Source organism: Poecile atricapillus, chromosome 3, assembly GCF_030490865.1.
Source record: "Poecile atricapillus isolate bPoeAtr1 chromosome 3, bPoeAtr1.hap1, whole genome shotgun sequence".
Taxonomy (NCBI): Eukaryota; Metazoa; Chordata; class Aves; order Passeriformes; family Paridae; genus Poecile; species Poecile atricapillus.
The window spans coordinates 108,997,012-109,011,897 of NC_081251.1; the positions used below are offsets into that span (position 1 = coordinate 108,997,012).

The window sequence follows — 14,886 nt, forward strand, 5'->3', positions numbered from 1 at the left end:
GCTACAGCTGGGCAAGTGTCCCAGCATGCTTCCATGATGCCAATTTGATCCGAAGTTTGGAAGGGACCTCAAAGTTCATCTGGTTCCAATGCCCCTGCCATTGGCAGGGACACCTTCTACTAGACCAGGTAGATCAAAAACCCATCCAGCCTGGTCTTCAGCACTTCCAGGGATGGGAGCAACCTCTCTGGGCCCCCTGTGACAGTGCCTCACTACCTTAATAGTCCATCATTTCTTCCTAATTTCTAATAGAAAGTGCTTAAGGCTATTCCCCCTCTTGCCTGCCTGCCCTTGGGAAGAGGCCCTCTCCAAGCTTCTTCCAGGCCCCTGCAGGCACTGGAAGGGCTTCTGGAAGCTCTGATCGGTCAACAGCCAACAAGAGCCGTTGTTAGCATGAGCCTGGAGAGTCATGAGCCCAACATTCCAAGTTTGGGAGTTAGAGGCACGGACCAATCAGCAGGCTCTGGTCCAGGTGACATCACAGTGGCTGAAGAGCACCTGCGGCAGTTGGAGGGGCAGAGCAGAGGAAGGAGAGCGCAGAGCGGTCTTGCTCCCCTCTTGTCCCCTTTGGCTATTGGTGTCATTCTGTCATCTGGAAGTCCCCCAGGAGCTTCTAGAGTCAGAAGAGGAACAGCTAAAGGAATGGGTAGAATTAATCCCTTGATGGATCTTCCTGCCTGTGAACTCCACAGGCTTGGAGAGATTGCAGAGCTGGTGATGTCTGTTCGCCTCTCACCCACCCGTAAGGAAAAGCTAGCGCTGGCCTTGAAGGATGAAGGCTATATTCCAAAGCTGCTCCAGCTTTTCCAGGTCTGTGAGAGTGCAAAGAACACCAAAGGCTTGCATCTTCTCTTTGACATTGTGAGAGGAATTTTGTACCTGGACAAAACCATTCTGTTTGAGGTGCTGTTTTCTGCTGAGTGTATTCTCAGTGTTGTCGGATGCCTTGAGTATGATCCTTGTTTGGCTCAGCCAGGATGGCACAGGGACTTCTTGACCAAAATGGCAAAGTTTCAGGAGGTTATTCCTATCAGAGACCCTGAACTCAGGAAAAAAATCCACCAGATGTCCAGGGCACAGTACATTCAGGCCATCATCGCGCCTAATCCATCAGATTTTGAAGAGGGCTTTCTTTCTACCCTCAATTCCTTCATCAGCTCCAGAAGAGAGGAGATTCTACATGGGTTGAAGGTAAGTGGTTTTTAATGTGGCTTAGATGGGATCTGTAGAGATCCCTCAGGCTGTGGTTTGGAAATGGTTTGTAGCTGGTGAACACTGTATCAATTAATTGCAGGCACTTTCATTTGCACAATATTTTGAATGCTTTCCCTTCTTTCTGGTCCCTTGGATATTTTCTTTTCCAAATGATAAATTTCAGTTGAGTATCTTAATGCTTTTAATGGGCTGTAACAAGATCAAGTCCTTCTCTTTGATTGCCAAGCAAATCTTTGGAACTGGTTTTGTACAAGTATTTAAGGAACACGCACCAAAGTTGGACTTTGTGCAGTGTGGGATCCTTTTCACTGTGTAATTTGTGTTCTTTTTGTGTGCTCCACAGAAAGATGAGGAATTTTTGCCTCAAGTTTTTGCGCAATTAACAAATGAAGCTACACCTGGTGAGCAACGATGTGAGTTGGTAAGTCAGGAATCTTGGTGGCTCCTCAAAGGCTTTAAATGAGAGGGATGAAGTAGAAAATGAAACTGTTCTGAGAGTTCTGCACTCTTAGAAGTACTACTGGAGAATCAGTCAGTATACCCCCCAGTTCAAATTGTAACTGCTTCCTCCTTTCAGAGAGTTTTCTGACACAAATATACAAAGTTTCTTGGTTTTTTTTTTCCCCCTGTGCAATAGATGAAGTTACTCAAGGAGTTCTGTGCCTTTTCTTTCACATTACCCGAGAAAAAAGAATTTCTTGAAACTTTGGCAAAGGTGGGATTTCTTCCAACTCTCAAAGTGTTAATGGTAAGTGAAAACTTAGAACTGGTTTGAATAAAACTAGAAAAGCCCAAAACAATATAGTTTTATTTGTTTTGTTTTGTTTTGTTTTAATCTGCTGAGCACCTTTTTGTAAGTCTGATTGGAGAGCTTTGCTCTGCTAAGAGTGGAGGTTTTTGGTAATGTCCAGAATCCAGAAGGTACCCACAGTTCTGCTCAAGAGTAGCCCGGCTTGACTGCTCTTACTATTTTCACTTTTCATGATGGAGAAGTGTGAGGGCAGTGAAGTCCTTGTGACAAGGTCGTCAAAAGATGAACGAGACTTTTTCATGTGGAAGCTTGATTATTGGTTTTTTTATCAGAGAAAATCACATCCCTTAAAGAATAGTCTGAATTCTTGTTGCATGTAAATGGGCACAGAAACTGTTGTACACCTTGGTTTGTACAGTTGGTGCTTTAGTACAAAAGGAATTAATTGTGGATAGCAGGTATAGAATATCAATGAAGTCTTAGCTATTCATTCAAGCAAGTAGGATGTTGTGAATGTTTCCAGCCTAAGTTGGGGCTCTCAAAATCACAGACAACCTTGTGTCCTTTGTAAAAGAGGAAAATATTAGGGAAAGGATTTGCCTGCTTCCTTGTTGCTTTTCTGTAACCATATTATCATGTTTCTCATGAAAACTTTTGGAATGAAATTTTTTAAGTTTTAATTTAAGTTTTTAAACCGCCTCTCTGCAGCTTCACATGATAATAAATACCAAACTTGATTTACTCTAACAAATTAATCTGGTTTTTTTTTATTATTTTTGTTAGAGAATGGATGATCCGCAGGTTAGATCTGCTGCTATGGATATATTGTCTTATCTAGTAGAATTTAGTCCAGCCATGGTGCGAGAATTTGTGATGCAAGAGGCCCGGCAGAGTGAGAATGTAAGTAAAAGTGGTTTGGAGTTAGTTGAATTTAGCAGTTTCAGGGCAAACAGGAAAATATCCATCAAATTAACATCTAAATTTCTGTGTTTTGTTTAAATTTTTATTTTGAAAAAATTGCAGTAAGTGGGGAACTCATTCCATTCTTGTGAGTAATTATTTGATAATTTCTTTCTTTGCCTTTTCTTTCTTGCAGGATACCCATCTCCTCACTGAGGTCATTGAGCAGATAATCTGTAGTCCTGACACTGAATTTGGAGGAGATCATCAGTCAATGAAGATTTTGTGTGCTCTGATTGAACCAAAGAAAATGCTGGCCACAGCTAGTGTAAGAGAACATGAATGGCAAAAGAGATGACAGTGTTTTGGCAGATTTAAAAGCCTGATATTCCCTGTTGCTGTTATTATGGGCAGAGGATAAAAAACTAAAGGGTTTTTTTTACTGAGTAGAGTGTGTTCTGCTGGCGACTTTAAATAAGCAAAAGATAAACTAATTTAACTAATGAAAGGTATATCTGGGGCATCATGCCAGTGTTAAAGCACACAGTCCCATGTGTCAGTGCCATAGCACTGCCTGACCATAGCTCTCTCCATCTGGATGATAAATCCTGAAAGATTTTAATAGATTGTAATGTGCCAGAATAGCTGTAAAAGGGTTTCCAGGGTGTTCTGGGCAAAACTACCTGCATTTCAGAATGGTTTCAGGACACTTTGTCAAGCACTTGGAGTCACTTCTGTTTTTTCCAGTTGATATTTGCAACCATGCTCATGCTGGGGATTCTTTTAATGATAGCTAGATTGGTTGGATGTCTCACAAGTTTGTCCCCAAAAAAAGAAATTGATCTTGTGTGAAGAAAGTGCTGCAGAGCCAAAGAACTCAGCTGAGTTTTTGTAGGCTGTTTCTTCTGTTACTACTGTTTTTTGTTTGAAAGGTTGTATGTGAATGCCAGTGTTTAATGAAGTTGTTGTTGTTGTTTTAGCGTTCAGAGATCATTGAATTCCTCAATATCTTCTACAACCGTTACATTCACGTTCTTACTGCACCGCTTCTGGCTGATACATCAGAAGAATGGTATGAAATAGGTAATGACAATTTTAATTTTGTTACCCTTTGAAAGGCCTTAGAGTCCTGGTAAAAGCAACAGAGCTGTGATGCCCGCTGGGAATATGCTTGCTGCAATCTGCTGTTCCTCCAGGGACAGGGATTCTGCAGGCAGGACTTTTCATAGCCCCTTCCTGAAGTTGGGAATGTTGACATAGCTTGATGGTGTACTTTGTAAAGAAAGACTTCCTTCATGTATATTGAGAATAATGTCATAGTTTTGCTAGTCTAATTTTAAATAATATTTACTGCAAAAGCAAAAAAAGCCGCAGTTGTGTTTGCTGTTTTGTTCTGACCCAATGTCCTGCTTCCCAAAACAATCCAGTAGAACAAAAATCCACTAAAAAGATGTCAGGAACTGCAATAGTAACTGAGCTCAGTGTACCGTGAGAGTACATGATTTGGTTTTTTGTACTATAATAAATAATAAGTACTATAAAAATAATAAGGCATTATTTTTTCTTCTAGATAATTATCAAACAGCAGAAAAACTTGCCTCAGTTTTGCGGCTGCTGTCTTTTTGTGTGGAACGGCACAGGCATCACATGAAGATTTACATTATCAAGAAAAATCTGCTCGGGAGAGCACTGGTCTTGCTGAAATGCAAACACAAATTTCTGGCCTTGTGTAAGTCTGGAGGTGTTGTGATTTCCTTCTTCAAGGCTTTGTGTGTCCTGTGTGGAAGGTGTACCAGTACCAATGTACACGAGAACTCAGAATTGCTGTTCATTTGCTGTGTTTTACTGGCTCCAATTAAGTCATTTGGAAAAGAAATAGGTAGCAGCTGTCTGTAAGCAGGGATTTCCTTGTAATGCAGTTTGTGTTGAGAGGAGGATTGTTGTCTCGTTTGAAGTCTACAGGGATCCTTTCAAATCTTCATGACAGGATCCTTTATAAACAGATTGCTTGCCTCATTTCAGTGGAAATGGTGTCTTTATATAATAATATTGTTCTAATAACAATAATAATGTTCTAAATCTGGTTCTCCTTGTGGAGAGTGAATGAAATGTTGTGAGCCAGGATCTTGAAAGACTCAGGACTGTTTCAGGGAGGGGAACAAGGAAAAAAGCATAGGAGGGAGTTAAGTTTAACTTCATGCATGCTGGAATGCATTACTGCTGGACTTGAGAAAGAAATCCATGGTTCCTGATGACCTTTAAATAGCCAGGGAAGTCCAAGAAGGAAGGAAAGGTGACCAGCCAGCAAATGCTGGTTCTGCACTTTGGGGGTGCATCTTCCTCTCAGGGTAACAGCAGGTTTTTCAATTCTTCCCCAAGAAGGTGAGAGCCCTGGCACGTGGTTGTTGAATGCTGGAATGTCTTTCTTCACACAGCTGCTCTTCGCTTCATGAGGAAGATAATTGGCCTGAAAGATGACCTTTACAACCGCTACATCACCAAGAGGAACCTGTTTGAACCAGTTGTGAATGCTGTGCTGGACAAGAGGAACAGGTGCAACCTGCTCCAGTCTGCCTTGCTGGAGCTGTTTGAGTTCATCCGAATGGTGAGTTCAGCAGCAGCCTCAGCACTGGCACCTCCATGGCCTGGCAGGGCAAGGGCCAAAGGCAGATTTCCAAGCTAGCAAACATCCTGTTTTAATGGGTCACAAATGGGACTGGGGTGCTGCTGAGTCTATTGTCCATTTCTAAGGGAAGTTTAATAATTCTTTCTAGATCTCAGCTCTTTTCCTAAGAATAAATCTGATTTATTCCCATTTGTTCTTGACAAGAATATTTTGGTTCTGGACAAGGAATCAGTTACTCTCCAAAATAAAGTTCAAAGCTTTCTGAGTTTCTGCCTGTGAACATTTGAGACTGAAACCCTGTTTTGTCCTTCTTCAGCAGGATATTCAGCTCCTTATTGCACATATAGTTAAGAACTTCTCTGATGCCCTGGAATCTGTCAAATACATTCCCACATTCCAGGGACTGAAGACAAAATATGAGCAAGAAAAAGAGGGGAAAAACGAGAAAGTGACCAGGTATGGCCCAGTTTCTGTCTTATGAGGCTGCCAGTGACTGCCATTCTGCAGGCCTGCTGGTTGGTCTTGAATTTCCCAGAGAGCAGCAGAAGCAGGTGGCTGGGATTGGGATTGGGTTTCATTCTTGCTGAGAATGTCTTGGGTTAGTTAGAGTAAAGCCCCACCTACCTGTCTTTGAGTAGAGCTGATGTGGTCAGCAGATGAAAAGTTCTGTTGAGAGAACTCTCAGCTTATGAAGAACAGAATCTTCCTCTGTTCTTGTGAGTTAGGATTCAGTCTGCCTCATTTTCAGCTGGGTATTTGTGAAGCTTACAAAGGTGAGTGTGGAAGCAGGGATGGAGCTGGATTACCTTCTCCAAGTCACCTAATTGATTCTAAAGCTTTGGAAGGCATTTGTGAGCTGGCTGAGTCTGAACCATCAGGCAAAGCTTCAATCCCTTGTGCTGTGTCTCTTGCAGTGTCCCTTCCAAATTGCCTGATAAGACGTTTGTCAAAGAAACCGTAGTCTTACCAGTGACTGAAGATCTGCAGGTCAGTGAAGGTGAAGAGAAGGCAGCTCCAATGTCACCACCAAGCTCCACTGGCTCCTGTCCAACCTACACAACCCTGAGCCCAGTGTTGACATCCCCCAAGGTGGGTGAGAACTTTGATGGAAGCTCCTGTCCCTCCTGTCCTCACCAGGACAGCAGAGCAGCCTGGCGGGGCTTTAGCGGGTGTAATGCGGCACAATCAGCAATAGCCTTGTACAGGGAATCTTTGTTAGGGACAGATTCACCCAGATCCCTGACTAATTTCACCAAGAGTGAAACCCTGACTAGTTTGGGGTAAGGTTTAAAGAGGACAAGGTGGGACTGGAGTCTGTTGTTAACCTGGTGGGCACAGGGTAAATTTGCCTCCTCTGCATGACGGAGCTGTTGCTGCTCCTTGGCTTCCTTCCCTGCCCAGCTGGTGCCCTGTGTGTGATATAGAGATGGGATTGCCTTTTCTGGAATCTGTTCCCCACCAGGGAATTAAGAAGTGTTTTTAAGCAGACAAAATACAAGAAGTGATACCTCTTTAGTGCCTTTTACAGCTGAGCATTATTTGAATCTTTGCTTCTGAGCAGCTACAGAGAACTTTGGGAAGAATTTTACTGCTCACCCCTAAGACTTGGGGAAAAAACAGATGTGCAGTGTGTATTTTTTCATTGTGGAAAATTAATTTTTTACCTTTTTCTAATTGGCAGAGAGGTCTATTTGAAGTATTTGCTCATCCTGATGATGAAGATGGGACAGTGCCAAAGAAAAGAGTTCGTCTGGATTCCTAAGGGAAACTGAATTTTTTTAATAGGAACTTCTATTATGGGTTTTCCAGTGCTGCAACTGTTTAATGCTAAAATACGGAACCAGCAATCCATCTCATAGATCTCTCTTGTAAGATATATCTATATCTATAGATATAGATAGAGATAGAGATATAGAAATATAGATATATAGATATATATAGATATATATAGATATAGATATATGGATATATAGATATATAGAGATATAATAATAACTTAATGTAGTAGTTTTATATATATATTTAATATTATAGAATATAATATATAATTTTATATATTATAAGATTTTTATATATAAAATTTATATATAGTATATAATTATATATAATTTTATATATAATAGAATTTTATATAATAGAATACAATGCAATATAATATAATTAATATAATTAATATTACGTAATATAGTAGTAATATATAGTAACATATGTTAGGTCCTTTTCTCTCTGAATAGTTTAATGTGAAGGCATCTCAATGTTTTGGAGACTTAGTTAGTAGTTAGTTTAGGGTAGTAGCTAGTTTTAATTGTAGCTCTTGTTTGGAAAAATAATTGCTTTCTGTATAGCTTTTTAAGATAGTTTGTTCCAAGTTTATAAAGTAGTTTATTTTGTATTAAAGATCCTAATGTACTTCTTTTACCCCATTTATAAGTATGTGGTAGTATTAATGCCGAGCTGTAAAATTCAGGAATTTCAATTAGACTCTGTAATTTCATAAGATGTGTTATTTGGAAGTTTTGTTATTTGTTTTAATAAAAAAGTTACATGAAACTTTTTTGAGTGGGTTTGCTTCTTTTCCTGTGAGTTACTGTTGCAGTGCAGTCATGCCCTGTGCAAAGGGTAACCCCACTCTTGGCTTCACTTTCAATCTGTCAGGACCAAGCCAGAACAGGGTTTTAAAAGTATTTCTAGTCTTTTGAAACTGAATTGCAGGTGACATCTCAAACTTTGCAAGTAAAGTAATTATTTTTGGCTGAAGTTGCTTTATTTTAGCAGATTTCAGTATCTGGATGTGTTCTACAGGCTCTCAAGAGGCTGAGGCCAGTGGTTGAGCAAATCTGCCTGCAGGGATGCTCAGCAGCCCTGCTGCTGAACACATCAGTGACTTTCCAGCATTCTGGAGAGTCAATGTCCATGTAATTTGAAATACTGATCTAGAAAGTACCGAGATGCTTGTCTTAAAGTTCTGTAAAACTAAGCGTGAAATTAGAAAACAAATCCTTTTGCTTACTGATAATGTAATTTATTCTCAAAATATCCACCTTTTCTCGGGGTCTGTGATGAGCTGCTTAAAACCACTGCTTCCTTCCAGCTTCTTTGCCTTTGAACTGGAGGACACCCTGAATCACAGGGACTGACAGCCAGCTCGAGCTTCTCTAGCAGTGCACTGCTTTCCTCTCCCGTGCTTCCAACCCTCCCACTGACTTGGTTTTACCACAGGAGGCGACTTGGCAGCACCCACCCTTCTTGGGTCATCAAGTACCTTGTTGTCCTTCTAAAACATGTCAGCATCATGGCACTTCTGTTCCCTTGGCTGAGGGATAGAGAGGAAGGCTGTCATCATTTGAGAACTCTCAATGAGGAACAAAAGAACAGAGTAAATTTTTTTACCTTTGTACAATAAGACTTTTCAATAGAAAAATGGTTTGGTTTTTTCTCCATTCAGCTGTGGGAGAAAACAATCCCTGAGACTGATGGGAGCCTAAACAGCAGGTCACAGATTAAAATGCAAAAAAGCATTTTAGCCCTTAATTGTTGAAGTTATGGTTATCACAGATGTAACATTTATTCCCACTAAGCTGCAGCAATCCCCATTAATGTGACACTTCACCTTGCATCAGGAAAATGGAGTTTTCCAAAAACATTCCATGTCTATCTGAACCACATGCTAAGGCCAGGTGCTTGAGAAAACTCACTTGAAGGTTTTATACTTTGGTCATCTTGGCTGGGTATTGAATGGGAAAATCAAGTAAGAAGCAATGAGCTGCACTGCCAACCCAAATCACTTCAGCTGAAATCTTTAGCATATTTGTCAGAGCACTTTCTTTAGAAACCTGTAACAGAAACTCAATTTTTATTCACCAGGATAGAAGAAACTTTCAGCTCCCAAGCCTTATAGCTCAGGGGAAATTTAATTAATATTTCTAGAATATTTTGTTATACAATTTATTTAATCACTTATTCTTAAGGTTTCTGTGAGGAGCTGTCCTCTTGACTTCTCAGGGCTGATAATTCCTGTATCTGGAGAGAAGGGATAAAGGAATCAGGTAAGATTACCCCTGAAATGAGGTGGAGTGCTGCAGGGCAGGAGTGAAATGCAAACTTAGGACAACTGAAAATGGATAAAATTTAGTTAAGTGGAGACAAATGATGCTGAAAATACATTTATATTAAAAAAAAAAACAAAGAACAAAACCTGACCAAACTAGAATAAATGTAACAACTGTATGATGACTCTTGACCAAGGCTTTTTATTAGTAGTCCAGACTTTAAAAGATTTGAGTGGTTTATTTTAAATGTGTGTGAATAGATATCACCTCCCCTGCCATCCATACAGGGAAATTTAGACCTCACTTAATAAGAGAGTGCAGGAGCCATGAAATCATGAGTACAAAGTGCTTCTCTGAATTATTGTCTACACACAGGTAATAACTCCCTATTGCAATCTTGACAGTCATCTACTTATTGATTGAGGACTGATGATGGGAAGAGGTTAATGAGGAGAAAAGGTGGAAAATATTGTCATAATTGTTTTGTACATTATTGAAAAAGTTTTTAGAAGAGGAAAAAGACAGTTTTTTATTATTTTGATCTACAATACTATAAAAACATAATGAAGATGAGTACTGCTGTGAATTTTTTTTGTTTATTTGAAAAGATTAATTATTCTTGAATGCCTCATTGGTAAGTTTTCAGTCAGCTCTGACTACTGATCAAATGGCTGAAAGCCAAGCATTATTTTCTACCCATGTTTCACTTAGGCAGACAATCAAGGGCATTATCCCAATTATACAACGACTATTTTGGAAGAAGAATGTACCATTTCAATCCATAAATAATGCATTTCACCATCTTAGCATGGTGGAGGGGGGCACTGGCACTTGGTAACTGCAGACTTCTGAGAAATCGCTTTGTAGGGATTTTCAGAGATGCCATCATGGAGGCAGGTGTCTGGCTCCTGGAAGTCAGATGGCAAATGGATATTATTTAAGTTCTACTGGATTGCTGCTTTTTTCCCAAGGATCACCACTACTGCATAGTCTGTCATGTATTTTGGGGCAAAATGGGCTGAGCCAGAGCTGCTACTTGGACCTTCCCCTACATTTCCAGTGACAGACAGTACCAGCTCCTCTCTTGGCAGACTCCTATCTGTCCTCCTTGTTCCAAGTAGCTCAGTGTAATGCTGGAGATGCCAATTATCCCTACAGAGAGTCACTCACAGCACGTTGTCACAGACAGACCTGAGTTCTTGGTGTTGGACCTTCCCCTTCTGAACTTGATGACTTCCCCCAAGCAATGCTCTAGTGTCATAGGGTGACTTTACCTTTAAGGTGGTTTTGAGAGCTAAAGAAGTTGAAGTTGCTGGGGACTGATGGGAGTCTTTTCTCCTGACCAATTATCGGTCATTACTGGGAACTGGCAACAGTTTTGACCATTGAAAAGTGAGATCAACTTGTGAACCCTTCCTTAAAACGTAAAGTCAAGGCACTTTTAGCCTCTTTGTTTCCTGGTTGTGAAGGGTAACAGAGCTCCAGCTGGCTTTCTGTTCTCTGCCCGGGCCATGCGGCCAGGCGAGGGCTGGGCTGGGTCTGCCGCCTCTCCCGGCCGGGAGATGGGGCCTGCGGGGCTTGTCCCGGGCTCTGGCCGGGCCAGGCCGGTCCCTGGCTCCGCTGCAGTGACGGAGTTCACCAGGGACTGCCAAGTAAAGAAGGAGAAAACACTCTAGACCTGCAGTGGGCCGAAACAGTGACTACACTCTCCAGAGCAGCCATGGGAAATTTTCTATCGCAGACGGCTCTAGCTCCTGCACCGGCAGAAGTCACAGAACCATCTACAAAGCCTGGGCAAGATTTTAAACTTTTCATTACCCAGACGAGACTTGCAGATTAATCCTTTTATCCAGAGAGAGGAAAAGAGAGTGATCAGCATGTAAAGAGACTTTATGGACTGTCAGAGACAGTAAGGAAAAAGAAGTTTCAGAAAAAGTAGAGAATAAGGAGATGCTTTCATGAGCTGAAATAACTATCTGTTGAGACTATGGAAATGGACAATAAGGTCTTAAAAAAACTCCTTTAATTCATGACAGTATATAGGGAAGAATAGAGTGTTGAAAGTGTAAATTTTAAATAAAAAATAGAGTGATTGTGATAGAGTGAAGTGCTAGAATAGAGTGAAGCTAAGATTTAAAGCCTTGGGAGGCAATGAGAAAACTGTTTTCTAGTAAAGCTCACAGAGACAGATGAAGAAGACTTTTGCCTTTGAATAACTCATCCTTAAAATGCCACCCCTAGACTCATGGCCCATACACACCTCAGAGTGATGTGAAATGGGAGGAGTGAGCTCTGATACCAGCAGTTCTAGGCACCTGACATGAGGGCAATAGAAAACCAGAGCAGAAATAGTTTTCCTGTAAGACACTCCATAAATTAACAGAAAGAGACTTCTGTTTCTCTACAAAGACTGGTGAAAAGACTGTAGCAGCAATTGTGACTGTTTTAACCACCAAAGTTCCAAAGTTTTTGTCTCTGTTGTCATGTGAACAAGAGAATGGTGAATAGTAGGGGATAAAAAGGGTTTTCTGGAAGTTTATTCTGGTGTTCTTCTTATTATAGTTTGTTAATAAACTTTCTTTATTCCTTTTAAGTTTTAAGCCTGTTTTGCTCTTGTTCTAATCCATATCTCACAGCAAAAACTAAGTAATTTTTTTTTAGTTACTGGTTTAAAACCACGACATATAGTAATGCATGGAGTGCGAGCAGGGAGAATTTTGTGTTGTATTCACCCTAGTCAAGTAATTTAGTCTGGAGTCTAGAGGTATTTGGTGAGAAGAGTAAAGTATCCAGTAATGGTGGGCTAAAAGTTTTTAAAACAGTGTTATATCATGCTTTAAAAGGCTGTGTCTTAATGCACAGGAATATCAATTACATTGGTATATCCTGATTTTTTTTTTCTGAGCTTTAGAACTTGCTATATATTACTTTGATTTGATTTAATTCTGAACATTTAGTCGCCTGTATCCCTTGTATCCTTTCAGCTTTCCTGAAGACAAAAGCGGAGGTAGCAGCTGAGTGGAACACTTGGAATGTGGACTTCAAGATGCAGATTTTTGACTTATTTCTAAAAGTAAATGCCTCATCTTAACTTGTCTCTTCTAGTTCAGGTGCTAGACTCTCTTTCCTCCAGCTGAGATTTCCAGAATGTAAAAAAATCTCTTTACCTCCGCTAATACATAAAAAAACTAAAACTGTGCAAAGTTTGCTGTCCAAGTCTCCAAGGGAAAGGAAAAAACCTTCTTCCCTAAGCTAACAAAAACCAAGCTAGCTAAGCAACAAAGTCTGCCCATCTGCAGGGAACCACAGACATTCGAGAGTGAGGCTTTGAAAAAAGCCTGTGCAAGAGCCCCCAGGCTCAACCTCTGCTCCCAAACCCACCTTGAAACCACAGCAACCATTTCTGGGCATAGAGCAGATGACCAGGGAATAGAGTATCATCATCAAATCACCCCAAGACAGCATGGAGCAGGTAATGATCAGGCTGTTCCTTATTGGGAACTATCTTTGCCAATGCCTGGGTGTCTGGGCATGCCTCTAGTGTAAATCCTTCATGTTTATTGTTTTCTAAAGCATATGGGTTCTTCAGGCTCTGAATTGATTTAAAAAACAGCCAAGACATTTAGAAGTCCCAGAATGCCCTGACAATCCGTGGGATTCAGGGTGTGCTTCTGGTTCTGACAAGGACATCTGAGCTCCTTAATTGCCAAGGGTATCTGAATGATCTATTGATCAGGTTCCCACTGAAGGATCCCCTGGATAGCTTGGCAGAGCACGACTGAGACACTCTGAACAACCAACTCTGATAATGTGAAACATGCCTAGGTTTATCATAAAAACTCAATAAATAAATAAGCCCATGATAAACCAGCTAAGAAAAATTGTACCACATACCCCATGCCCCAACAGTCCCAGCTGAATCCATCTTTAACTACTAGAGGAGTTGGTGAGCAAAGCATCTGTGAGCCCAACAAGCTGGGAAATTTCTGTGCCCCAAGTCCTGCCTCTGGCTCTCAGAGCTGCTCTTCAGCAGACACCAGCATTTTGAGGCTAAGGAAGATGCTGTGATGTTGCAGCATGATTATTTTTGCCCCTGTGATATATGGAGAACTAAGGCACAGTCTGCATGGGTGTTCCAAGCTGGCAATGTCCTCAGGTCTGCAGTGTTGCATGGAGGAGATGCCCAGGGTCAGGTTAAGAGTGTAGTGGGAAAAGTGTTTGTCACACTTGTCAATTGTGTTCCTCTGAGGCTCACTTAAAGGTAATAAACCATCCACAGCCTTGTGAGAGCAGCTGCCTGCACACCACCACCTCTGTGCATGCAGCTGAGCTGGTCTTTATAAAACCAGCACCTTGAAAAGTGGGAATTCTTCCTAGCTAACTTAATACTTGGTTTCAAAATTGTCACTTCCTAGCTAATATCTGTAAGCTTTAGCCTGTCTTTTAAAAAGCCCTTTCTTTTCCATTTCAAATTGATGTTTTCATAAAATGTTTTCATCACTCCCCCCACACCCTAAAGTGGAAAGACAGATCTCTGGTTCTTTGGAGACCAAATACCCTTCACTTCATATTCCAAAAAAGTACTTTTGGGTATTTTAGTGGAGCAGGTAGAAACATTTTTCCTTGGTTTTACGATGTTTTAATTGAGGTGAAAATCCAGAGATGAGCATTTTCACAAAATGGAAATTAAAAATCTGTGACTAGGATTGAAACATTTTAATTCTAACCTCTCTCATTTATAACACTTGTTTCTCTTTTTTTAGAAAAGTGTTTTCAAAGGCAAAAGGAAGCAGATTATCGGAATTATGAAGAGAAGCTTCATAGTGTGAAGCTCAAACAAGAAATTCCTCAAAACTGACTTCTACCATGATTATTTTGCTAAAAATAAATCAACATTTTCCAGGAAAAACTCTTTATTAAAGGGATTCTGACCAGAAAAAGTATCCCAACTTGTGCCTGTGCATAGTCTCTTGCTTTCTTAAGGCGTCATGCATAGTTTTTCAGGGGACTCATTCTGTGCTTATTTCAGATGCAGTTTTCCATTGATGCCATATCGATTTTTGCCTCTTTTCTTTTATATATTTCTGTACTCTTTACACATGAATTTGTAGCCTATTTGTGTATTCGTAGTCCCAGTACTTTTCCTTACCTTTCTCCCTAGGCAGAAAGACAAAATATATTGCAGAGCTCCAATCCCTGGGGGTTACAAAGCGCCTGTCCCTCCCTAGGAACCAAGGTCAAAACCAGCTCTTTGAGACACATTTTCATCAAGAGCATTTAGTCCCTAAAAAGGGGAGACAGAATTCAGAGAAGGGTTGAACTGGGGGAAATGGCCTCACCAGTTC

General features: G+C 40.7%; 2 protein-coding genes across 2 annotated transcripts in view; both read left to right on the forward strand.

Moving 5' to 3' along the window:
• Positions 1 to 406: 406 nt before the first annotated feature.
• On the forward strand, positions 407 to 1,630 carry LOC131578250 (serine/threonine-protein phosphatase 4 regulatory subunit 3B-like). The gene is given in 2 exon segments (XM_058836822.1): positions 407 to 650; positions 653 to 1,630. Coding segments are annotated over 2 exon segments (795 nt in total). The 5' UTR covers positions 407 to 409; the 3' UTR covers positions 1,207 to 1,630.
• The window catches only part of LOC131577712 (uncharacterized), a 38,628-nt gene continuing 25,141 nt past the window's right edge, over positions 1,400 to 14,886 (forward strand). The window contains exons 1-7 of the mRNA XM_058835756.1: positions 1,400 to 1,468; positions 1,559 to 1,636; positions 1,853 to 1,963; positions 2,750 to 2,866; positions 3,063 to 3,194; positions 3,847 to 3,949; positions 4,437 to 4,558. Coding sequence (XP_058691739.1) covers positions 1,400 to 1,468; positions 1,559 to 1,636; positions 1,853 to 1,963; positions 2,750 to 2,866; positions 3,063 to 3,194; positions 3,847 to 3,949; positions 4,437 to 4,558 — 732 coding nt within the window. The remainder of the gene's footprint in view (positions 1,469 to 1,558; positions 1,637 to 1,852; positions 1,964 to 2,749; positions 2,867 to 3,062; positions 3,195 to 3,846; positions 3,950 to 4,436; positions 4,559 to 14,886) is intronic.